General features: G+C 42.6%; 1 protein-coding gene across 4 annotated transcripts in view; it reads left to right on the top strand.

Moving 5' to 3' along the window:
- LOC124790108 (rab11 family-interacting protein 4) overlaps positions 1-27,629 on the top strand; it is a 965,431-nt gene that overhangs the window by 342,620 nt on the left and 595,182 nt on the right. For all 4 annotated transcript variants that reach the window (XM_047257679.1, XM_047257680.1, XM_047257677.1 and 1 more), the window contains one exon: positions 21,206-21,299. In XM_047257679.1, the coding sequence (XP_047113635.1) occupies positions 21,206-21,299 (94 nt within the window). The remainder of the gene's footprint in view (positions 1-21,205; positions 21,300-27,629) is intronic.

Genomic DNA, 27,629 nt, shown 5'->3' with positions numbered 1-27,629 from the left:
CAGAATCTACTCTGTAGGAATTAACATGGATTCCGGAAACAGCGATCGTGTGAGACCCAACTCGCTTTATTTGTTCATGAGACCCAGAAAATATTAGATACAGGCTCCCAGGTAGATGCCATTTTCCTTGGCTTCCGGAAGGCGTTCGATACAGATCCGCACTGTCGCCTGATAAAGTAAGAACCTACGGAATATCAGACCAGCTGTGTGGCTGGATTGAAGAGTTTTTAGCAAAGAGAACACAGCATGTTGTTCTCAATGGAGAGACGTCTACAGACATTAAAGTAACCTCTGGCGTGCCACAGGGGCGTGGTATGGGACCATTGCTTTTCACAATATATATAAATGACCTAGTAGATCGTGGCGAAAGTTCCATGCGGCTTTTCGCGGATGATGCTGTAGTATACAGAGAAGTTGCAGCATTAGAAAACTGCAGCGAAATGCAGGAAGATCTGCAGCAGATAGGCACTTGGTGCAGGGAGTGGCAACTGACCCTTAACATAGACAAATGTAATGTATTGCGAATACATAGAAAGAATGATCCTTTATTGTATGATAGCAGAACAAACCCTGGTAGCAGTTACTTCTGTAAAATATCTGGGAGTATGCGTACGGAACGATTTGAAGTGGAATGATCATATAAAATTAATTGTTGGTAAGGCGGGTGCCAGGTTGAGATTCATTGGGAGAGTCCTTAGAAAATGTAGTACGTCAACAAAGGAGGTGGCTTACAAAACACTCGTTCGACCTATACTTGAGTATTGCTCATCAGTGTGGGATCCGTACCAGGTCGGGTTAACAGAGGAGATAGAGAAGATCCAAAGAAGAGCGACGCGTTTCGTCACAGGGTTATTTGGTAAGCGTGATAGCATTACGGAGATGTTTAGCAAACTCCAGTGGCAGACTCTGCAAGAGAGGCACTCTGCATCGCGGTATAGCTTGCTGTCCAGGTTTCGAGAGGGTGCGTTTCTGGATGAGATATCGAATATATTGCTTTCTCCTTCTTATACCTCCCGAAGAGATCACGAATGTAAAATTAGAGAGATTCGAGCGCGCAGGGAAGCTTTCCGGCAGCCGTTCTTCCCGCGAACCATACGCGACTGGAACTAGAAAGAGAGGTAATGACAGTGGCACGTAAAGTGCCCTCCGCCACACACCTTGAGTGGCTTGCGGAGTATAAATGTAGTTGTAGATTTAGATGTAGATTTGATGTAGTACTTTGGTACGTCTACACAATGAAGACGAAAACGTAATCTCGGAAACGATTTGTCGCTATCGTGTTTACATCTTAAGGCCTGGAGCGTTAACCGACGAACTGTAGGGACAGATTCCTGGCTGGAAATGGATGGAAAAAGGTCGTATGCGACTTGTGTCCGGAAATGGACGGTGTGCGTACAACGACGAAAAATCATCGCGGAATACCGTTCAAGGCTGCATCGCATCAGCGTCACAACAGATTTTTAAAGTGGGCTCCATGGGATGCAATGCACGCGTTCACACTTTGCATCGTGGATTGCCGCACTCTTTCGCATGTTCCGGCCTCTCTCCCAGTAGCGTCAGAGGCGTCCTGAAGAAAGGTCTGCACGTCAGTAATACGTCCAGCACACACAACGCTTTTCAGATGCCTCCAGAGGTAAAAATCCATGGGGTTTAATTCCGGTGAAGGTCCTCAGCTTCCTATCCAACGTCCGGGGATGATGTTGTTGAGGTGTCGGTGAACTGTAATGCAAACGTGGGGTGGTACTCCGTCATGCAGAAAGCACATGACCTGTCGTATTGACAAAGGCCATTCTCAAGCAGCTCAGGTAGTGTATTACGCAGGGAGCCCAGGTACATGCCTACTTCGGGGCGTTGTGGAATAATAACCGGTCCAAGTCGCCAAGAATCCCAGCCCACTCACTGAGTCTGAACTGATGTTGATGAGACGCCTCAACCATTCCCCGATGATTGTCCGTAGCCCACAGATGACAATTATGCAGATTGATGATACCAGTTCTGATAAAGAATGATCTTCGGTAAAGAGAACTGATAACAGAAATGCCATAATTGTGATGGTCTGCTGCAAAACCTATCGAGTAAATCCTTCCCATAGAGGGGAAATCAGCTGCTGACAATCCTTGCACTCGTTGCAACTGATAGAGACAGCAGCGGTTGTCATGGATGATACACTTAGTCGTACTTTGACGTACACCATGTTGGCGGGCCACTTGCCTGGAGCTTGTACTAGGGTTCATCTCAATATCCTGTAGAGCCCGGTCCTCCAAATCTGCTGTACGTACATTCCTCCGCCTCCCTGCACGTTCGTCTGTCCTAAATGACCCATAATCACACAAACGCACAAAAAGGGCTCAAAATGTTGTGTGGTGCGACTGGTGTCTGCGAGGGTACTTGTTTTGGTATAGCCGTGCTGCCTCTCGACCGATTCCATTTGCTTGGCCGTACACAAACATCATCTCGTCTTGTTCCCGTACCATTCCGCTGCTTGCAGTACGTTTCGTCAGTCACACAGCCTGAAACACATAAGGAACATACAGCACGTTGTCAGAAGTATTTTCATTCGTCAGCGCCACCCACCATGGAGACGACGCAACTAAATAAAAGATTCTAACTACGGAAGGCACTAACAACTGATAGGCGTAGTTAGCAAATAAAAGATTTTGATAGAGAGCAAACAATGTATTTACCTTAATAATGTTCAAAAGTCATCTCATATATATGCTTGATATCTTACACGAGATTGCTGAAAAGACTGGGCTAAAAATATCCTACGAAAAAACCAAGTATATAGAACACAAACATAATACAGAAAAGTTTATGAAAACAAAGTATGGAAAAATTAAAAGAGTTGATAGATTCAAATACCTGGGGGAGTGGATCCAAGCCAATGGACTGGATAACACAACAAATAAAGAAGGAATAAAAAAGTTGGAATTTGCATATAAATTAACACAAAACTACTACAATAAGAAATCAATATCCATACAAGCAAAGATTAAACATTATAATTCAGTTATTAGGACACAAGCAACATATGGATCAGAGTGCCTAACATTGAATAAGAAAGGCGAATTAAGAGAACTAGAAAAAAGAGAGAGAAAAATATTAAGAAAAATTCTAGGTCCTGAGAAAAACAAGGAAAACAGGTGGATTAAAAGGAGAAATGAAGACCTATACAAAAATACAGAAAAGATCACAGACACAATGAGGAAGAGACGGCTAAAATTTTATGGACATTTAAAAAGAATGGAAGAAACACGAATTACAAAGAAAATTTTTAATTACGTTAGTAAGCTGAAAAACACCGTAAGATGGATAGAAGCAGTAAAGAAAGACGCCAACAAAATAGCTGCTACAGAAGAAATAATACGTGACAGGAATAACTTTAGGCTACTTATAGAAAACGCAAACTATGAAGAAGATGCCCCAAAACCTCGACCCAAGAGAGTGTGGACAGATGAGCAGAGACGAGCAGTTGGCGAGAAAATGAAGAAGTACTGGGAAGAACGGAAGAAAAAGAAACACCATAAGTCTTAAGTTGTATGCGGTCCATAGCTGGCCAAATTCATAATTTAAAAAAATATATACATATATATCAGTTCGTGATATCGAGTCTTTCAAATTTCCTCTTTCTGACGGACACACGTCCATATTGTCCGCTCTCAAAACTCTACCATCTCTCTCCCCACATCCACCACTGCTGGCGGCTCACCTCCAACTGCGCAACGCTACGCGCTGTTCACATCCAAATATTTCAAATGGCTCTGAGCACTATGGGACTCAACATCTTAGGTCATCAGTCCCCTAGAAGTTAGAACTACTTAAACCTAACTAACCTAAGGACATCACACACATCCATGCTTGAGGCTGTTCACATCCAACTGCTCAACACTACACAAGCGAATATTCCAACAATGAGTCCAACCAGCCACAGACTGCACACAGCGCAGTCAGTGATTTTCATACAGAGCGCTAAGTGGCGTTACCAACATAAAAACCTAAACAGCCTACTTACAATCATTACGCGAGACTTATGTAGGTGGAAGTAATATGTTGTCCGACTCTTCCCGGAAAGTGATCTCCGTAAATTTCAATACTAAACCTCTCCGTATGCACGTCTCTCTTGTAACGTCTACCAGTGGAATAGTTGAGCATCTCCGTAACGCCCTCGTATCAACTAAACGATCCCGTGACGAAAGGTGCCGCTCTTCGTTGGATCTTCTCTACCTCTTCTATCAATCCTGTCTGGTAGGGTACCAAACAGATGAAGAATACTCAAGAATGGGTCGATCAAGTACTTTATAAGCCACTTCCTTCGTGGATGAGTTACATTTTATTACAGTTTATAAAAGTATTCCTAACAAATCCTTTACAGCAGTCGAGCATAGCTAGTAGGTGCCTGGACTCTGCCTACACTGAGCCGTGGCGGATCAGTTCGATTTATCCTGCGCGAGTATCCTCTTTTCCTCATAAATCGATAGCGGTCAACTCTTTGGTTGTGGTTGTGTGTGAGAGAAGGGAGCGGACGCTCGGTAGTGCTTGCTTGGTGAGCGAGAAATAAACAAGGCTGTTGAATGTTGTTCTTTGAGACGGCGCCAGCTCTGGCGCGCTCCTAGTGGTGGTTGTGCACTTGCTACTGACTTGAGTAGCGAACTGATGGAGCACGCCTGGTTTACCCTGGTGTTTTGAAGCGCGTCGCGGCGAGAGTGCCATAGCGGGCGGAAAGTTCTGGTGCACATCTTGGGAGCAGCCATGCCTGTTGTGATAACGGCAGTGTGATGGCGAGTTCTCACCTGGATCCCGAACATCCTATGCATCCTGCTCGGTTTGTCCGCTTGCTGCGGAAACTATCTATGTTTAATGGTGAGCTCTGGTAAATTACCCTATGAAATTGTTGTTCTTAAGGAGAAACCTACCAGCCTTATCGCACTCTCGTTGTCTGCCACCGTGAGGTTTTAAGAAAAAAAGAAATAGAGTCCGGGAATTAGTTAGGTGGAGTTATCAGGGATTTGATGAAATTTGTCTTGATACTTGTGAAGTAAATAAAGTGTGCTGAGCGGGAGAAGGTGACTGAGACTGTCTCAGCAGTTAACTGATTATCTAATTGGGTAATATACTGATCGGAGCCATTGATACATTTAAATGGTTGTTTTGAGTCTGTTCCATAAACCAGCACGACAGTTGCTAAAAGTCCAAGTAATTGAATTTAGTTTATTTGTGGAAATCTGATTGTTCAAGTGGCTCTGAGCACTATGGGACTTAACATCTGAGGTCATCAGTCCCCTAGAACTTTGAACTACTTAAACCTAAGCAACCTAAGGATATCACACACATCCATTCCCGAGGCAGGATTCGAACCTGCGACCGTAGAGGTCGCGCGGTTCCAGACTGAAGCGCCCTGAACCGCTCGGCCACACCGGCCGGTTGGAAATCTGAACGGGTCCTTTTAAAACTGTGTGTCTTCATTTGTTCTGGTCTTCTGTTTATATTTCATGAGTTGCCGGTAGCCTAATATTAGTGCTTATAAACCCTAGAGCTTGTACTGATGGCTAACGAGCGTTGTACGTATCATGGCTTGGTGGCTTCTTGGTACAGCTACGTGTAACTGTTCCCTCACCTGGTGCCACTATCTACGCCCGGTCGTTCTGGGCGTGATGGCTAAGTCTGTTATTACTGTAATTCTTGACACAACGAGCAGCCTCACTGATGCGTAAAAATTAGTTCTTTAAGTGGCTCAGAAGGTAATTTATCAAGTAGATATTGTGTAAGGTTTTCACTAGTTTTTAACTTTGTTGATGTCTTGCAAGATTACTTTGTCACTAGCAAATTTGGTCATAGTAAGAACTCTAAGACTTGTAGCTGCAGTAATTTTCTGGATTTTAAAATTAATTGAGCGCTTCAGAGTTTTAATGAAGATCTGCGATTGAGTTTTCTACTGTAATGTTTTGCTTGATTAAGTCCACTGTGGACGTAATCAAAAAGGTGTAATTAAGATCCCGTTTACCCTCTGGTAAATTTTATCGTAATAAATGTTTTGAAGCGTTGTGCGTTTATTAGCTAATCCAGCCCCTCACCACTCCACCATCTAGCTCCCGGCTATCGCGATATTGCATAGACCTCGTCTGAGTTAAACTGATTCTCTGTTTGCGTTCGTGGCTAGTTCTCGGAGCCGGAATACCGGCCTGGCGCGGAAATGTGCAAACATTGCGGTACCGGGAGGCGTCCCGGAGCTGACACAGTAGAGTAAATACAGATGCGGCCCACTTCTGTGTGTCTGTTCTTACAGAGGTACACCTGCTGGGTCACTGTACGTGGAATGTTACGCAATTACACGCCTGCTGAAGTCGTATGGTGACATATGCGCACCGTTTCGTCCTACACTATCGATTATTAAAATTGGAGCACCTCGACGGATAACAAATAATGCAATAGCTTATTATGAAGAATACTTGGTTACGTTTTTATGTGATTTAGGGATATATAAGGTGCGAAATTTAGTGCAAGTAACTATATTATTCTTACAGGAAGTTCCAACTCCCTTAGTTATTCGGCTACTGTCTCTCGTACCACTTCTGACAGTTACCATTGTAGAGCGAAAGCTATATCAGAGTTCTGTACTTTTTTTTTAATATGTTGAGTTGTGTATCTAGACTTTCCATTTCATAGGTAGAAGACCATACTTCATTGTGCAGTATTAAATTATTAAATTAAAGCGGTTGTTTATGTTTTCTCTCACTGGAGAACCTACTACGTGAGATCTTCGGTATGTTGTTGTTTGTAATCCTTCATCGGTGATACTTTTACACCCCACTCAAATTTCTCTTGATTAATCAGGCTTTGATCCAAGGCTATCTGAGTAGTTGGTGTTACTCTCGCTGCAAGATTCGCTGTAACAGTAAGGTTGTATGATTTATTGAGATTGACTAGCGCGGTGCTCTGATTATATTTACGCAGAAAGTCTATATTAATGGTACCACAAACTATAACATCACATCTTGTTGCACTTACTTCATTTAGGAACCATTCCATTTTTTTATAGAAATAACTCAAAATATCCTGACAGGCAACAATACACTGTGAATGTTATCGGATTTAATTTTGAAATTTAATTACTGTCATTTCAAAGTCTTTTTTCACTACTTTGGAGGGTAATATTAGTAACTTCTGCGAGTATATTATCCTTGATGAATATAGCTACTTCCCCTTAGTGACCATCAGGTCTACAACAGTAGTCATTTAAGAGAAATTTTGAAGGGAGTCAGATTTCATTAAAGTCTCCTCAAGCTAGAGTGCAGACAGAGACATTACAGAAATTTCGTACATTAATCGTATTAACGTATTTAAATCTTCTACCATATCGCACACGGATTAAATGTTTTGATGAAAGATCTTCATTGCAGAATTTGAAGGACTATCTATAGTGCAGCGTACCTTCAGTTTAAATGATGCCCTTCTGGAACTGATTTTTCCCTCTGCACAGGAATCCTTGCAAAGAGTTGATTTAGAGTTGAACAATTGTTCAGTGTTTGCATACCAGTCGCAGATGCCGTGTTGCAAGTTTTCCTGGTGTAGCTTCCCAGTGTCACCATTCTGAGCAATTAGTGTGGTGTAAACGTCGATTTAATACGAGTATCTAGGCACAACTTTGAAAAGCGTTATGTAACGGAGTGAGCACGTAAGGACGGTAGTAGCAAAGGAGAATGGTCGACTTCGGTTTACTGGGAGAATTTTAAGAAACCGTTGCTCATCTGTAAAGGAGGCTACGTATAAAATACTAGTGCGTCCCCTTCTTGAGACTGCTCGACTGTTTGGGATCTTCACAGGTCGCATTAAAGGAAGAAATAGAAACAAGTCAGAGGCGTCTTGCTACATTTGTTGCCGATAGATTCGATCAACATGCCAATATTACAGAGATGCTTCGTGAACTCATATGGGATTCCCTGAAGGAAAAGCGACATTCATTTCGAGAAATGCTACTGAGAAAATTAAGGGAACCGGCATTTGAAGGTGACTGCAGCACGATTCTACTGCTTCAACGCACATTTCGCGTAAGAATCAAGAAGACAAGAGAAAATAGGGCTCATACAGAGGTCTTTGCGAGTAGAACAGGAAAGGAAACGTCTAGTAGTGGAACAAGGGAGCCTCCGCCATGAATCATGTGGTGGCTTGCAGAATATGCTTGTAGATATAAATGTAGATGTCGCCTCTGGCAGCAACAGTGGCTCGAAGCCTAATGGGTATCGAGGCGAACTGAGCTTTGATAAGAGATACGGGTATGTTTTTCTGTACTGCTTGAAATTGATGGCTGTTTTCATTAACTGTGGCGGCTGCCAACTGATGGCGTCCGAGTCTCTCTGCTACCCATGATTACATGTTTTCAAAGGGTGAGAGATTTCGAAATCTTTGTAGCCAGAGGAACAATTGAACACCCTTTCTATCATGGTAGGAGAAGACAGCAGGATCAACATGTGGTATTGCGGTATCTTGTTTAAATATATCGTAACAGATATCCTTAGGACAGGACGTAGCCACCGGCCTTTTCACTTCAAAAATATAGCGGGTTCTGTGCAAACTACCTCCTATGCGAACGAGAGGTGGTCGTGTTGTGTTTCCAATGGCGCACCACAGTATCCGGCCAGGGATTGGTCCCGTCTAACCATACAGAATGGAACCTGGTCATATTCCTTCTCCTCGGAGTATCCACGCAGAGATATGTGTATCATAATGCTATACGCAGAATGAGACTCGTTTGGAAATATGTGAGTGACGTCCTTTTGAAAATCGCTCGTGGTCATTTTGACCGCACTTCGTTGTTTATGTAATTTCATCTGTAATTACTTTCCTTACATATTCTCGATATTTTCCATTTCACAGTTTTTTTATGTATGGCGGAACCAAGTAATTCTACAGGTAAAGTATCTGATGCAAGTAGCAGACAACGTGTGAACACTTCAGAACGGAACTTTGAGGAAACTGTGGGCAGATGGTTGGAGGAATCAGACGATGTTGACTGTGACGATAATCCTCAAGAAACTGAACTCATTGTGTTGTGTTGTGTTGTGTTGTCAGAACAAAGTGCAACAGAAAATTACTCTGATGAAAGTAGTGAAAGTAGTGATCCATGTGATGAGCAACGGAGAAGCAATTACTTCTATGGCAAGAATCAGTACAAATGGGCCAAAACACCTCCGATCCGATCTATTAGCACTCCTTGCCATTACATCGTCATGAAATTTCCATCCACCACGTTGACTACAGGAGATCCAAAAGACTCATTTTCATTATGGCATCTCTTATTTTGATGAAAAAGTTCTGGACCACATCCTACTATGGACAAATGCTAAAATAAATTGAGTCAGACAGAAGCACTCTGACAAAAGCAAAGCTGAAATTCAGAACCTGGATGTTGATGAACTTTTGGCTTTTTTAAGACTTCTGATATATTCTTTTGTCTTTAAATCCAACCACAAAAATGCAAATTATATATTTGCAACTGATGGTTCAGGTTGGGAAATTTTCAAATGTGTCACGTCTAGGAATCGTTTCCTAATGTTGTTGAACTGGTTACGGTTTGATGACTTTCGAACTAGAAAAGAGAGTCTCAAAGTTGACGAAATGACATCAGCCTCTTTTCTCTTTAGAAAAATTGTGAAAAATTCCCAAAAATATTTCAATTTAGGCGCATGTGCTACTGTAGATGAGCAACTGGTTTCCTTCCTTGTTAAATGCTCATTTGTGGTCTACATGCCAAATAATCCTGGTAAATACGGTTTAAAAATAATGTTCTTGTGTGATGCAAGGACCAGTTACTCTTACAATAGGTGTATGTACACTGGAAAAGGCTCTGATGGCGCTACTTTGCCGGACAATGGTAAGAAACTGATGATACCAACGCAGTCTCCTTTGCGATTGCGTAAACCAATCTATAGCAGTAATCGCAACATTACTGTTGACAATTGGTTCAGCTCAATACAGGCTGCAGAAGATTTAAGGAAAAGAGGACTGACTTTTGTTGGAACTCTAAAAAGGAATAAGAGAGAGATTCCGCAAGCCTTCTATCCAAATAAGCATAGGCCAGTTGGTTCGTCTTTGTACGGTTTTACGCAAGGCACCACTCTGTTGTCGCATGTGCCAAAGACCAACAAAGCGGTTCTTCTTGTCTCTTCCATGCATCATAGCCCCACTGAGGATTTGACTTCTCAGAAACCAGAGATAATATACTACGACGCCACTAAAGGAGGTGTCGCTGAACTGGACAAAAAGTGCTCCATATACTCCTGCAGTCGAAGAATTCGACGTAGGCCAATGTGTTTATTCTACCTTTTATTGGACATCAGCACAGTAAATGCATATGTTCTTCAGAAGAGTGGATCAGATGAAGCTCCTGTCGACAGAGCTATCTTCGCGAAAGAGCTGGCCCGTAGTCTTGCGCTGAAACAAATGCTAAAACGAGTTCAGAACTCACGACTTCCGCAGGAGTTATGTCCAACAGAAGAAGCAGAGGAAGCAGAATTAGGTCCTAGGAATAGGAAAACGTGCAGAATCTGCCCAGCCAGCAAGAAAAGGAAGACTTCACATGTTTGCTGCATCTGCAAGAGACCAATATGCATGCAGTGCTGTTCCCAGGTCTGCAAGCACTGTTGTGAAAAATTGTGATTAGGAGGGCTCTGGTTTTTCATGAGGTATTTTTTCAGGTTGAAAACGTTACATTTTTGTTCCGTTAGTTCTTCAAGAAGAATTACAAAACCTATCGAAGCATTAATTTCCTTATTAGCTTATATAAATGTATTAGTTTACGATGTGTGCAGTAAACATATCTGAATGCCAGTTTATCAATAATTATTTGATGGTAATGTTTTGTATTTTCATGTTTACTTACATTGTATTAAAGACTCTGCCATATGCAAAACAGAGAATTTCAAAAGGATTCAGATTGTCAACATTACACCCACCTATAATTAAGAGGTCAGATTGACCGCACCACGGTGCTAGTGTCCCGTGTTTGCCACTACGTTAGTTAAAGGTTAAAATGCACCGGTAAAGCTGTAGTTCCTTATCGCCGAGTCGATATTCGCGTAACGCACAGCGTAAAACATATTCTTACTGGTGCACTTGACCGTTCTCTAGACACCTTGGCTTTCGCTCCACATGAAACAGAATGCAGTGAGACTCCAGAAAACGCGGAAGAATACATAGTGTAATGTTTACACTAGTTTTATTCTTACGATGAAGGAGAGAAACCACTGCACATGTTATTTTTTATTACCTGCGTTCAGGTTCAAATGCTGAATTTGAAAACACTTATTATCATAATCATTCGAATACGGCCAACCCAGCACCACGCGAAACAACCGATTTATGCCATCGCATTCTTTTCGTTTTTTTCACTTCCCAATACTTCTTCATTCTCGTTACCTATTGTTCCCTTCGTGCTTCTGTTCTATATTCTACTAGAAACCCATCACATTTTGTACATTCTCCCTGAATCCATATGTGTTTTCTACGCCTGTTGTTATTCACTCTTTTAAAGAAGCGATAAAATGTAATCCTCCTCTTTGTTATTGTATCTATTATATTCTCATCTTTTTCATACGCCACTTTTTGTTTCTTAATTTCTAAATTCCATTTTCGTATTTCGCGCCCAAAATTTTTCGATTTATTCTTCTTTCTTCTTCTCCAAATATTTTACTTTTTTGCTGTGTTTATGGCGAGGCATTCTGTTTTAATCGTCAGGTTGTATAGTAATGCCTCAGTTCTGTTTTAACAGGTAACAATTTTTTATTGTACGTGTTCCGTGTTAAGTGGAATGCCATTTCCATATTTTTGGTTCTGTTTACTTTAGATGGTTCGTACGGAGAATGTGACCTATGAAATTTGCCATCCGGTTTTTCCTGCTACTTCTTCGAGGCTGTTTATCTGTTTCGTTGCATCTTGTAGGCTTTGTTTGATTCTTGTAAATTTTTTGCCAAGATTGTTATATCATCAACAAAAGCTAAGTAGTTAGTTTCCAGGCTCTCTCTCTCTCTCTCTCTCTCTCTCTCTCTCTCTCTAATTATTGTCTCCAAAAGGCAGCTGAATGAATATGAGCCGCGCGGGATTAGCCAAGCGGTCTCAGGCGCTGCAGTCGTGGACTGTGCGGCTGGTCCCGGCGGAGGTTCGAGTCCTCCCTCGGGCATGGGTGTGTGTGTGTTTGTACTTAGGATAATTTAGGTTAAGTAGTGTGTAAGCTTAGGGACTGATGACCATAGCAGTTAAGTCCCGTAAGATTTCACACACAATGAATACGAAGACAGTCTATCCCCCTGACTCACGCCTGTTTCATATTCAAAAAGTTCTGATATTTCACCAAAAAATTTACCTTTGGAAATTGCATTAATCAAAACTTGCTTAAAGACTCTCATTTCTTTGTCAGGCCCAGTGTCTTAAGGGACAATGAATAGTGTATCTATAGGGTTTTTTTCATTTTTTTTTAATCAACGAATTTATGTATTTTTGCGCTTACCGATACGTTTTGACGAGCAGCGCTGTGCCATGATCATTCTGTACACTCCCTCAGGCCTGAGGTGTAATAGGTTTTATCGAAGGAATCCGGAGTGTAGATAAATTTTTCGCACGGCCTGATTTCGTTTTTCGTACCGAAAGGTAAGCTTTTCTCAGTGCGGAGGGTGAGTAGTGACATCTGACGAGTCGGCAGAGTACTACAAAGGAAGGTGCGGCTTCGCTACTTGAGGCGGGAGCCACCTGGTAGCTACAGGCGGAACCGAGCCAAGACCGTAGCAGTACTCTGATGCGACAGCGCGCGGGAATGCAGACCGAGACGACAAGGAGAACACCTCAGAGACGACCAACCAGTTTGGCTCGTATTTGGCAGGTCGCTTGTGTAAAAACTAAAATGAAAGACTCTTAAGATATATTATATTTTAGCTCAACACCTGCCCCCACCCCCCACCCCCCACCCCACGCGGCTTTTCGTGAACCACTCCTACGTTTCATGACGCGCAATCAGTCAAAATTGCCGGGATCAGTAATTGGAACTTGACATTTTTCATCATGTATGGCGTTCACATACACAACTTCCTGGAAATCGAGGAAAGAAACTTTTTCGACTGCCGCTTATGTACCAATAAGTTCAACTATCGTCATTTTTTCCGTTTCTCGTCATTCCTTAGTTGCTTCAAAATTCATGGCGGTCTTTGCAACTAAATGAAAGGCAGTTTGTTTTTTTGTTTTTTTTGCATACGCATTTCGCTTTTTTTATTTATGAAGCATCTTCTGTGACCTGTAATACTGATTACAAATATGTTAAGTTTTCTCTTGTTTTTCAGATTAGAAACAACTTTGTAGCACAAGTTTCGTGAGGTTAAATTATCGCTTGGTGTTACTTACTATTTCCATTGTTGCTAATCCGTATGTGTTGTCCTGGAGATGTGTTCATTCGGTCTCCATACTCCGGAAAGCGGCCATCTGGAGAATGAGAACCGAATGAAGGCATCTCCAGGCCCACACACATGGAGTAGCAACAATGGAAATCGTAAGTAGCACCAAGCGACAATTTAGCCCCACGAAACATGTACTGCAAAAGTTGTTTCTAATCTGAAAAATAAGAGAAAAATCATGAAAAAACGTAACATGGTATTATATTTGTAACTACTACATACCGCATATATTACAGATCACTGAAGGTGCTTCATAAATAAAAGAAGCGGAAAAACAAACTAACTTTTATTTAGTTCCAGAGACGGAATATACCTCCATGAAATTAAACGATGTACAACGAAAACGCCGCTGGCATTGCGACCGAGATATCCGGCTGCCGAGCGGAGAACCTGTGCTCATTTGCATATGCATTCTGATTTTATCTGTCAGTATTTTCTCCCGTTATAGAGATGGGTAGTAGTAGATGTTACGAAATCAAAGATAAAATAACATGATAATCAAATAAACTTCTCAAATGACTTTCATTACTTAAGAAATAAAAAATTTAATCTCGGTCGCTTTACAGTAGCTCTTTCAGTCACTCTGTTACATGTCCCCAATTTCCTTCGAACAATTAGATGGATGCTACTTGTGATATAAACATTCTAGGCAATATACTCGCGGGAAACAGAACATCTCATGAACGCGGTCTTCGCGCGACTACATCGTTCCTTCCGATGATGCGGTGGAAAACAGAGTTGGTCCGCACTTAAATATATTTCTTTTTCTGGGATTAATTTTGATGCGTACCGTGAACACGATAACATTCCCTGAAAAATCGGCACTGACAGTTGATCTTGAATTATGCTGTGAATCACTATCAGATGTCCAGATAACCGAAACATATCCCGGAGGGTATATAGAAGAAGACTGCTATTTGTAACCTCGAAATGAAGTTTTTAACGTGAGGATAAAAATGAAAATCACATGGCTGTTTCGCAGTATTACTTCTACCCTGCAAGACGGTTAACCCTCGTCATCTATAAACATGCTGTCATACATGCCGCCATTGGTTCGTCCTTCCCAGGAATCTAGTATCCGCCGGCCGCGGTAGTCTCGCGGTTCTAGGCGCGCAGTCCGGAACCGTGCGACTGCTGCGGTCGCAGGTTCGAATTCTGCCTCGGGCATTGATGTGTGTGATGTCCTTAGGTTAGTTAGGTTTAAGTAGTTCTAAGTTCTAGGGGACTGATGACCACAGCAGTTGAGTCCCATAGTGCTCAGAGCCATTTGAACCATTTGAATCCAGTATCCGGCAAACTTACTATCAGCACACGTTTGATTATAAAATATTCACAAGATATGTTTTGTAAATTAAATTTCTCAATTTCTCGGATCTGGAGGAAATGACGTAAACTTTTTTATCTACCTGGTTAAGCAAGTGACCTCTTCTATGCTCCGAGGACTATTTAATCACTAGTTTCTTATAAGCATAGAAAAACTTTAGTTCAAATGGCTCTGAGCACTATGTGACTTAACTTCTGAGGTCATCAGTCCCCTAGAACTGAGAACTACTTGAACCTAACTAACCTAAGGACATCACACACAGCCATGCCCGAGGCAGGATTCGAACCTGCGACCGTAGCAGTCGCGCGGTGCCAGACTGGAGCGCCTAGAACCGCTAGGCCACCGCGGCCGGCCAAAAACTTTAGTCAAGAATTTTCCAGACACTGTGATGAAGTATTGTATCGTGTCCGAACGCGTTGAAAACAAATAAAATATAAAAAAGATTACCGGTTAATATTGTATTTCTCGATTTTTACCACAGCCATGTCTGATGATTGTGTATCGAAAAGTGTCAGTAAATTATTTTGGAATCAAGACGTTTCACATTTCAATGTGTGCCTAGAAATTTATTTGCCTACTTTGTTGTTATTCGTTATTGATTTACTTAACTTATTAATCCTCCTGTTCCTACCAAGGAAAAAACTACAAATAAAAATTTGTAAAATGCATCTGGGAATCTACCACAGGTTCATTGCTTTCCAGCCAGATGCTTTGATCGCCATGCCACCGACTCTTCCGTTTAAGAGCAAGTACCTTATCGATACATAAGCGGCAGTCGAAAAAGTTTCTGTCCGCATTTTCTGGAAAATGTGCTTTTGCGGATTGCATATAGGATGGAAAATAATGCTCATTTTTCAGTTATCTGTCGATCCGGTCAATTTTGAGTTGTTTGCGTGCCATGAACTCACAGATTCCGTGCAGATGCCTCCCTGAAAAGTGGTACTTGTAATTTTGTAGGTAGGTTTTTGGGGAGATTTGTGACCATCATGAAGTGAGCCTGTTCAGATACTACAGCATTTTTAGTAGACGTTCGTACAAGTCAAATGAGCATGTGACGAGTCGCGCTGCATTTCTTTATGCACGTTCGTTATTCCGTCGTACAGTTCGGCTGTCTTCTAATGAAGACAACGCATATGTTATGCAAACAATATCTTACGTAGATGAACTACAGTTTGCTCAATATCACACCAATGAACAGAGCTCTTTTCTGAGAGACAGTCCAATTAAAACGAGGCAGATGAGAAAAAAGGGTAAGTGCGAGTAAAAGTCGCGTACTGAGGGTTCCGTACAAAGCTAATTAAATAAATAGTTAGTTCATTCATCCCGAGAATGGAATTTGTACAATTTTTGTCTGTTATCGATATCGTTACTGGATATGTGACGTAAATTGCCGTATCTTTTGACTGGATTGATGTAGAAGTCTCAGATGGACTTTAGTACGTGACATAAATTTCAATTTGATACGTCGTTCCCTTCCCAAGAGAAAGGGGTCTTAACAGACGGACGGACGGACGGACAGACATCTAGATAACACGGGAAAAATGTATTTTCTTGTAATATAATTATAAATTAACGACTTTCGGATTTCTTTCCTTATACCGTAAAATCTAACTTCCTGCCAAATTTCATTGTTCTAGGTCAAGTACCCTATAGATCTTGATGAGAGAGTTTGCATCAAAATATGTGACGTAAATGTACATATCTTTTGATTGCTTTGACTTACAAGCTAAACCCTTTACACCGCCAAGGGACCAAAGACCTTAGTATGTGACATAAATTTCTACTTGATACGTCGACCCGTTCCTGAGAAAAAGTGGTCTTAGCAGAAGGACGGGCAGATATACAATCGGATACCAAATGACAAAAAGTGTCGCTTCTTGCCAAATTTCATGACTATAGGTCAACGGAAAATAGCCTGTAACTTTTGATGAGTCAGTTTACGAGTATCAAAATTTGTGGCATAAATGGCCTTATCTTTTGACTGCAATGACTTAGAAACTAATTTTTCACACTGCTACGGGACCTTAGATCTCAGTGTGTGGCATAAATTTCAACATGAGAAAAAGGGTTTTTAATAGTCGGACAGAGAGACAGACAGACAGACAAACGGACGGACAATAAAATGATCCTGTAACGATTCCTTTTTTACCAGTTGACATACAGAACCCTAAAAAAAGGAACTAAACTGTTCAATATTTCAGAAGTAATCGCCTTAACTGTTAACACAGTTATCGCACTGTGACACAAGACGGACAGAAAAAACGTTTGCTGTTGTCTACGGAACCACGAGTGCACGCAGGGGTTCAACTCTTCGCCCGAAGCAAATCTTTGGCCACGAACGCCTTTCTTCAGGGCTCCAAAATATGGAAATCGCATGGAGAGAGACATCCGGACTGTATGGAGGGCGTGTAAAGGTTTCACAGCGAAATTTCTACAGCGTTCTCGAAACAAGCTTGGCAATATATGGGCGGGCTTCCAAGAAGTGTTCTATCGGTTTCAGATCAGGCGCATTCAGTGGCCGAGACGACAACGTCAGCCCACTGTCTCGCTCCTCAATCCACTGTAGCACGATTCTGACCTAATGACACGGACAGTGTCTGGAAGGTGCCGTTGCCGTCAGACATCAAGTATGACGGGATGCAGATGGTACGCGTTGACGTGCATGTAGTCAACATTTATCATGGTACCTTAGTTGCTAACATAGCTCCCATGGGAGGCCAGGTGAAATACCCCTACTCTTCCCTAACCCCCTCCGCCCACCCCCATAGCATAATACTACCCCTGCTGGCCTTCGTCCGTGGTGCATGTTTAGAGCCAGAATAACATCGCATCTGGAGTAGCACTGTTGATATTGTAAAAAAGTGTCGGTACCGGATCTGTATGGATCGACGGAAAAATATCGAGGTACCGGCCCATAAAAATGTCGGGTACACATTGTAAACATACTGCGAGTTTTAGAGCTGTATATGGAAGTACTATTTATTTATTTATTTAGCGTATGGCGCTACACACATGGTTTACACTTACTACACTATGAAATTATATGATAAAATACACTATAAAATACATAAGTGAAGGATACATATTCAGATGAAATATAATACATAAACACCATAAAATGTAACATCACAGCAGATATTTTGCGTTACACAAGTCTTCAAATTATGACGTCCAAATTGGCGATCCATTCGAGGCAGGGCGGTGTGGCGTTGAAGCAGTCAGCCCGACTACCCTGCTAGGCTCTTAATTCACAGTCCTGGGCGATGTGCTGTATTGTTTGATTAGGTGCTCCACAGTCACAGCTAGGGCTCGGAAGCTTTCCCCACTTGTGTAGATTGTGTGCACATAGTCCATGTCCTGTTCGGATTCTGTTTAGGCTTTTCCATAGCTGTCGTGGAAGTTCAAAGCCCTTAGTTTTCTCTGATGGACAGATAAGTTCAGGGTTGTCAGGGCAGGCACTATCACTCCAGCTCTCGTGGCATTTAGTATCCATGCTGAAGTTGGCAGCTGACAGTTGTTAGACCAGTCTTAAAGGGGGATTTCTGGAGCGGAGTCGTGTTCTTTCCACAGTTGGGACATCTTCGTGGATAGGAAGTAGGGGATTATTCATTATTTTTGTGTATTCCTTCATCAGAGCTTCCTGTCTTCGCAGGAAGGGTGGAGCTATATGACTAAGTGTTGGAAGCCGATCTAGTGGGGCAGTCTTTATGCATCCAGTTATGGTTCTCATAGCAGCGTTGAGCTGGGTGTCCACCTTGTTTACATGCTTGCTGGTTAACCACGCTGGTGCACAGTACTCGGCTGCAGAGTACACTAAGGCGAGTGCAGAGGTTCGTAGTGTGTCTGCTGCTGCTCCCCAGTTAGTGCTGCAGAGCCTCTGAATGAGGCTGTTCCGTGAGCTTATTTTATTGGATACATTTTTCAGGTGTCTTTTGAAGTATAATGTCCTATCTAGAGTGACCCCCAGGTACTTTGGCTGTGGCTGATATCGCAGTTGACTGTTGTTCATATGAACCTTCAGCTCATTTCCCGCCATTCTGTTGTTCAAATGAAAACAGCTGACTTCAGTCTTGCTGGGATTTGGTATTAGCCTCCATTTGGTGAAATACTCAAGCATTTTGTTTAGGTCAGTTGTGAGGATGTTTTGAGTGTCTTCAAACTGCTTGCTTTGGATAGCTAGGGCCATATCAACAGCATAGCTGAACTTCCTTGAGATGAAAGTACTGATTTTTTATTAGATATTCTGTACTTCAACAAACTAGCAGCCTGCTTATTCCCCTTATAGCAAGAACTGAAAGGAAAACCATGCACGTTCACGCTTGGCGATAACCACTTTGCTAACAATGATATCTGCAAGCAAGTGGCAAAATAAAAGGTGTCCGGTGGATCCGTCGCTCGGTTTCGTCACATATCAGATTTGTCCGTAACACTTCATGTCGACGTCCCTGTTATTTTCTCATTTCTGCCAACGCCAGCGACCTAGCAGCTGTGGTGTCAAAATTGCGTGGTGAAGCTAAACTTTGTGGTTTCTGTTAGTAGCGCCAGCGCCTGCCGATTACGGCAGCATTTCCCCTCAATCGTCTCCGCCCATCGCAAAGATAAATGTTGTCATTTAGACTTTTGTTCATCATTTTCAGCAACTATTTTTGAAGAACGCCGATTTGAAAAAATAGCACACTAGTGGCGTTAAAAACACCGCTCCCCGTCCCTCTCCGCCCGCCACAGTGCAATCGGACTTCTTCTTTTGTGCCACTTTTCCACGTATACTTGCTTCACATTGGACGTGTTGAAAGCTCAAAAAGTAGTAAGACGCCTTCACACAGTGAAATCAAATATTTTCTACTACAATTTCAAAAGAAAAACTTCAAATATTTACCGAAAATTGTGAAAAAATGCAATATAAAACAAAAATATAGACACTCGATATTGCCATTTTGATATCGATATATCGGGGGAAATTTCTCGCCGATACATATCAACACGTTTTGGATAAAAAGTATCGATATAGCAATATTTTATCGACAGCCCTAATCTGGACACGACCATCAACCTGGTGTAACAGCCGGCCGATATGGCCGAGCGGTTCTAGGCGCTTCAGTCTGGAACCGCGCGACTGCTACGGTCGCAGGTTCGAATCCTGCCTCGGGCATGGATGTGTGTGATGTCCAGACAGTCTGTGACCAAAATGGTACTGAAACAGAGGGTGACAAACAAAAGGCCGAAATGTCTTTTTCCAAAGCTGTTTCACAGAGGAAGACTGCACTGTGGTTCCTTCTCTAGATTCTCGTACAGATGACAAAATGGTAGATATCGAAACAGACGACAGAGGGACAGAGAAACAATTAAAATCGCTCAAAAGAGGAAAGGCCTCTGGACCTGATGGGATACCAGTTCAATTTTACACAGAGTACGCGAAGGAACTTGCACCCCTTCTTGCAGCGGTGTACCGTAGGTCTCTAGAAGAACGTACCGTTCCAAAGGATTGGAAAAGGGCACAGGTCATCCCCGTTTTCAAGAAGGGACGTCGAACAGATGTGCAGAACTATAGACCTATATCTCTGACGTCGATCAGTTGTAGAATTTTGGAACACGTATTATGTTCGAGTATATTGACTTTTCTGGAAACTAGAAATCTACTCTGTAGCAATCAGCATGGGTTTCGAAAAAGACGATCGTGTGAAACCCAGCTCGCGCTATTCGTCCACGAGACTCAGAGGGCCATAGACACGGGTTCCCAGGTAGATGCCGTATTTCTTGACTTCCGCAAGGCGTTCGATACAGTTCCCCGCAGTCGTTTAATGAACAAAGTAAGAGCATATGGACTATCAGACCAATTGTGTGATTGGATTGAAGAGTTCCTAAATAACAGAACGCAGCATGTCATTCTCAATGGAGAGAAGTCTTCCGAAGTAAGAGTGATTTCAGGTGTGCCGCAGGGGAGTGTCGTAGGACCGTTGCTATTCACAATATACAGAAATGACCTTGTGGAATACACGGAAGTTCACTGAGGCTTTTTGCCTATGGTGCTGTGGTATATCGAGAGGCTGTAACAATGGAAAATTTTACTGAAATGCAGGAGGATCTGCAGCGAATTGACGCATGGTGCAGGGAATGGCAATTGAATCTCAATGTAGACAAGTGTAATGTGCTGTGAATACATAGAAAGAATGATCCTTTATCATTTAGCTACAACATAGCAGCTCAGCAACTGAAAGCAGTTAATTCCATAAATTATCTGGGAGTACGCATTAGGAGTGATTTAAAACCGCTCAGTGATAATGTTTTGGCTCCTCAGTGCAGATGTGTGGACCAGCTGGGGAGACCACTGCCTCCCTCTGAGCTGAGAAGTGACCACGGCAGCTGCAGTAGTGCGGCAGCTGTATGTGTGCAGTGGAGTGGAGTATAGTGCCGTGTGTGCTGACCTTGTGCCTCCTCTCGTCTTCCGCAGGAGGTGGAGCGCGCTCTGCGGCAGCTGGACCCGGCGGGACGCGGCCTACTCGGCTTCCGGGACTTCTGCGCCGGCGTCTCCGCGCTGCTAGCAGGTACGTACTCCTACTCCAAACTGCTACTCCTGCCTTGTATAAATAAACAAACACACACACACACACACACACACACACACGATACACCACTTTTATTTACGAATGTCACTCAAAAAGAAATGCACACTTTTTTTTTACTCCATCTTTTATTCTACATATTTGAAAGTTTTACAGTGTGTAGATACATCCTTTAGGAACAATATTTTCATTTCTTCACATAATTTCCATCCCTCTCAACTGCCTTACGCCATCTTGGAAGCAGCGCCTGTATACCCACACGGTAAAATTCTGGGCCAACCTGTTGGAGCAGGGTGTATACGACCCGGGACAACCGGGAGATCCGGGGAAAACCCGGGAATTTTTTCATCCGGGAGAAAACCAGGAAAAACCCGGGAATTGTTTAGAATTCCGGGAATTTTTCATTGTTTTAGTTTTCAGTTAAATTTATGTGATTTTGACTGGTAAGAACCGATACTCTAACATAGGATATTACTGTATCCCGCTAATGCAGAAACAAAACATGAACATCAGAAAAAAGAAAGAAAATAAAACTTAAGCTGCAAAGGAAATGCGCCGTATACAATAACAAAACAGTTCTCATACAAGCGTCTGCCAACATCAAAGTGTGCCAAAGGCTTTAAGAAGACTATGCAATGCTTTGTAACAACAAATTGCCTCCGATGGGCGCGGCGTGACAACTGTTTAAATTAGATTCGTTTGAGCAGTTGCGGGCGGGCTCTTGCGCATGCGCAGTTGAGTCGCGTATGAGTAGTACCTTCTCTCGCTTCTCGTTACAGATGTGTGGCTGGGCGCCACTATTTTATATTGCCCCGGTTCGGAAATTAGTAAATATGGGGCTGATGCACAGAGCAGTCTGAGTTGTAGTGGGGAGGTGGGTAGTCTCCACGTGAACTGTGTTTACGTTTAGTGATTTTGTTGTTTCCTCTTCGTTTATTGCTCTCACATTAAATGATAACAAAACGGATTTTTGCGACCGGGAGCTATCAAATGAATTAAAATACGTTCGCGTAATTACAGAAGGCTAAAATATGTTATTAGTTTTAGATTTTATTTCCACCTTTCTGACAGTCAAACATTAATCGCCTTACAGAGCAATGAAGTTATTTTGGCCGGTTTGCTAAAGAGATTTGGCTTTTATTAATCTTTTCTGTTGAGGCAGTAAATTTATTTGAAACGAAGTGTTTAATTTCACGCGTACGAACATATGGAAGCGTTACATTCAAAGGAGATTTCTTTTTACGTAAGATGAGGTACGTGCGAGAATTTACGATGAATTTCTTAAATCATAAAGCGTTGACTCTCATTTAAAAATCAACTCTTTGAGGACGTCCACTTAGAAGATTTTCGAGCCCAGAAGATCAGACATTTACGTCGTTATTAAAAATTTTACTGGCACATTTGTGTGATGTATCTTAAAGTGTAACAAGCGCAAAAAAGATAAACATTATAAGTGGAAGCTTAGCTCCTCTTCCAGCTTATTAATCTTCGAGACCAATATTACAGGTGAATGCTATGTATATTAATTTAAACTATTAACTTTTCTTACTTGTGTGTTCGCGCTACTTAAGAGTGATCTTGCTACTGACTGACTACATCACGTGTCTTAATGTTGTCATCAGCTGGCGAGATCACGTGACAGGAGCTATGACTGGTTTACAAAAGCGCATCGAAATCTCGATTTCAATGTTTCGGAAAGTGACATGCAGTGTTTGGTGGAATTCGAATTTATACCTTCGTAATACGAAAATATGCATCGTACATGTTGCTGCACATCAAAGGTCTTTCAAAACGTGTTTTCCCCCCCTTAGTTACGTTTTCTAAAGTGCCGGAAAATTCTACTCTGGTATATAAAACCATTAACATTCAAAGGACTGATGAGATTTACAGTGCCGAATAAGAATATACTGTCACATAACACGGAAAAAGTGTATTTTCACCCAGGAGAAAGTGTATTTTTAACAGGGAAATCCGGGAAAAATCCAGGAATTTTTTTCCTTGTCCACGATTACACCCTGTGGAGCCACTGTTTGGCAAAGTGCACAAGGGAGTCATCATCTTCAAACCTTGTTCCACGAAGAGAGTCTTTCAGTATCCCAAAGAGATGATAGTCACATGGAGCCAGGTCAGGACTGTAAGGCGGGTGTTTCAGTGTTGTCCACCCGCGTTTTGTGATCGCTTCCATGGTTTTTGGACTGACATGTGGCCCTGCATTGTCGTGCAACAGCAAAACATCCTGCTTTTGCCGATGTGGTCGAACACGACTCAGTCGAGCTTGAAGTTTCTTCAGTGTCGTCACATATGCATCACAGTTTATGGTGGTTCCACTTGGCATGATGTCCACAAGCAAGAGTCTTTCGGAATCGAAAAACACCGTAGCCATAACTTTCCCAGCAGTAGGTGAATTTGCATGATCCCACTCCATTGATTGCCTCTTCTTCTCTGCTGAAAAATGATGGAGCCGTGTTTCATCACCTGTCACAATTCTTCCAAGAAATTCATCTCCGCCATTCTCGCACTGTTACAAAATTTCACTGCATACCGTTTTTTTTGTTTCTTTGTGAGCCACTGTCAACTTTGTGGGCACCCACCTGGCACAAACCGTTTTTAACGCAAACACTTTCAGTATTCTCCAAACACTTCGTTCCCCTATCCCAACGTAGCGCGAGAATTCGTTCACTGTGATGCGTCTGTCAGGAGTTACCAATTCGTTAACTCTCTGCACATTGTCTGGAGTGTGTGCAGTACGAGGCCTGCCGCTGCGTGCACAATCCTCAATACTGCCGTGCCCGCTTTCATCACATAACCTGCTTGCCCACCGACTAACTGTACTGCGATCGACAACAGCATCTCCACACACCTTTTCCAACCTCTTGTGGATGTTTCCCACTGACTCGTTTTCACAGCACAGAAATTCTATGACAGCACGTTGCTTCTGACGAACGTGAAGTGTAGCAGCCATCTTTAAGACATGCTGCGACGGTGCCACTCACGGGAACAGGTTGAACTAAGTTTGAAAACAAGCGGGAAGGATGTATCTACACAATGTAAAACTTTCACACATACACAATGAAAATCGTATTTTTACAAAAATAGTGTGCATTTCTTTTGGAGTGACCCTCGTATTTTTGTCTGGGACAGTGGACGGCATTGGCTGAAAAGAACAAAACTTTACAACAGTCCGCTCAACTCTTACGTCCATATCTACGTCTATATTCCGTAAGTCATGCTGCGATGTGTTGCGAAGACTGCCCTCTGCACCACTTTCACTTCCCCTTTTTTGTTCCAGTTGGGGCGAATGGTTCACGGGAAGAAAGATTGTCGATAAGCCGCCGTGTGGGCTCGAATCTAATTCTGTTCTCATGGTTTTTCGCGAGATGTGGAAGCAATATGTTTGTTGACTCTTCTAGGAATGTACACTCTCGGAATTTTAAGAGTAGACTATGCCGTGATGCAGAACGCCTCTCTTGCAGGACTTGATTCTAAATAACCTGCGACGAAACGTGTTGGTCTTCTTTGAATCTTCTCTATTTCCTCTATAGAACCTATCTCCTAGGAATCCCATACTGACGAGCAAATTTCAAGTACTGGTCGAATGCGGGTTTTGTAAGCTACCTCTTCTGTCAGCTACCTACATTTCCTGAGAATTCTTCAAATGAATCTCACTCTGATATGTGCCTTAACCGCAGCTAATTGGTTCAAATGGCTCTGAGCACTAAGGGACTTAACAGCTGAGGTCATCAGTCCCCTAGAACTTAGAACTACTTAAACCTAATTAACCTAAGTACATCACACACATCCACGCCCGAGGCAGGATTCGAACGTGCGACCGTAGCGGTCGCGCGGTTCCAGACTGTAGCGCCTAGAAGCGCTCGGCCACACCGGTCGGCTCTCCCGCTTGAGTGGACGTAACTTCTGCGTTACGATATTTGCGATATGGGGACGTGCGTTGTCATGAACTTTGCGCATCATTCCACAACGATGGTTTTCGACAGAAATGCTGTCCCACGCACATTTTTCATTCTGCGACGGCTGTCTTCCGGTGTTTGCTTTTCGTCAACCAAGAAAAGAATGAAAAACACATTCCTCCTGTTTGGACACGTTTGGTAATAACGTCGCCATAGTCCAAGTCTCTGTAATTATCGCGATCACGTCGGAAAGACACGGATGCCGCACTAATCTCTCGCCTACATAGCGATGCTTATGTACCTGCATCGGAGCCGCCCTACGTTGCGTATACGCTGCAGCAACGCTCTCTAACCAAAACTACTTGATGGTCCTTTATATATGTTCTGAAAAGTAATGGACCTATAACTCTCCAACGCAGCACGCCCGGAGCTACTTTCACGTCTTAAGACTTGATCTGATGTTTCGTACGGTGCCTTCTTTTCGATATCTGCTGCTTTCTTGGTTTCGTGGATAAACAGAGCGAGCTGGGTTTGACACGATTGTTGTTTTCGGAACACATTTAGATTCCTGCAGAGCACTTTTCCGTTTCCAGAAGAGTCATAATACGCGAGCATGAAATTCTACAACAGACCGACATCTGAGATGTAGGAATACTCTCATGAGTAGTGGATGATAAATGTGAAAAATAGGAAGGAACCACGTTTGGCTCCGTTGTGTCGAGGCGTAGTGTCGGTGTCTTCGTCAAAAATGTACATATTGCAAAGTGTTTCACTGTGTTTTGATAGAATATGTGTAACTTGAATTTACGACGCGTCACGTCACGAACGCAAACTAACATCTTCCCCGCTGTGTAGTGTGTTCCAGGGGGAATAATAAATATTTGCAGAGGTTGTTGAGACTTGGTACATAGGGAAAGGCAGGATTCGGTGTGGACGGGGCCGTAATCAGTTACCGTTGCTTGGTCAGATTTTTTTTAAATAATCACGTACACTTTATTTGGAAACAATTGCAAATAAAGTTGACAATAAGGAATAATTATTCAATTTGACTGTTAAGAGACAATGTCTAATTTAAAAAATCTTAAGCAAGTTGCACTTACGGCTGAAGGCCTTATTGACCAGAAATTCAAATTATTTGTCGGCTAAAGGCCTCAATAGTAATAACTCAAAAAACAGTTGGACAGCTGAAGGCCTGGATAGAAAATTTTGAGAATCAATTAAACTTATTCGAGAGATATTTAAAGAATAATCATCAACATTTCAGTGTTAAGATAGCCTATTTTGTCTAATTAAAATTTCTTAAGACAAGTTACACTCACGTCTGAAGGCCTTATTAACAAGAAATTCAAACTCTTTGTCGGCTAAGGCTCAAACAGTAATAATTCAAAATTAAAATATTTTTTTTAAAAACAATCATCACAATATGACCAAATCAAGAGAGAAGTGGGTATCACAACTCAAACTAGTGACAGTTTAAACGCAGACCAACATTCTTGTAAAATCTACCTAACGTCTGGTAACCAATACAATGATGGAATAACCCAGGCAAGGCGGAACCGGCGGACAGCCCTGCATCTTCCGAATCCGGTGTTTAGAACATCCAGACGCAGAAGGAACCACTATGACCAAGGTAGTCCAAAAGAAACAAAATATCCGAATCACAGTCAAGGAGGCTGTCGAACTACACGCCTTACTGGACAGCAGTGGCAACGCTAGGAAAGGTACACTGCCGCGAAAATACGCTAACCTCCAGGGCAGGTAACTGGGGCGTTAGCGGCCACTAGGCAGAAAAATACAGCTGGTTGAACTTCACCAATAATAACACAAGGAATTCAATGATTAATAATAAGAAGTGGAGGACGGCTAATTAATTTCGCCAACTCCAAACACTCCACTCATTGCTCTTCGTCTCAGCGACCCTGCGAGCAGCAAGGCCGAACAAACGGTGTGATCTCAAAATAGTGTAGGTTTCACTACTGGGTTAATGTTCACTCAACTCTACGTCCTGGATCCGGTGGACAATGAGATTGTGGCCCTCGCAAGTGCAGCCCCTCGATCCGGCAGTGCCTGCGTGCTGCCAGCGCACCTGGCATGTCCTCGCCCAGCCGGGCCTCACCGGTACTCCGTCCCAACCCAACTCCCCGATACAATTTACGTCGTTCCAAAGATTGAACCACCGCACTAGATATCGATAACCACTGCTGCTGCCACTCACGGACAGGCAACGCTAGCAAACGTAGCGGCGCCAGTAAACACAGGAAGAAAACAAGACGCCACTCTCCCTATTACACGATGGCAACCTACCAGCGGCACCAACGCGCGCCGCAACACGGCTCGGTTGTAGTGTAGACCAATTCGAATAAAACATTCCATATTGGTTTGACAGAAACAGATTGTTACAGGA

Source organism: Schistocerca piceifrons, chromosome 3, assembly GCF_021461385.2.
Source record: "Schistocerca piceifrons isolate TAMUIC-IGC-003096 chromosome 3, iqSchPice1.1, whole genome shotgun sequence".
Taxonomy (NCBI): Eukaryota; Metazoa; Arthropoda; class Insecta; order Orthoptera; family Acrididae; genus Schistocerca; species Schistocerca piceifrons.
Note: the sequence above shows the minus strand (reverse complement) of the source record. Positions and strands in the feature narration are given on the sequence as shown.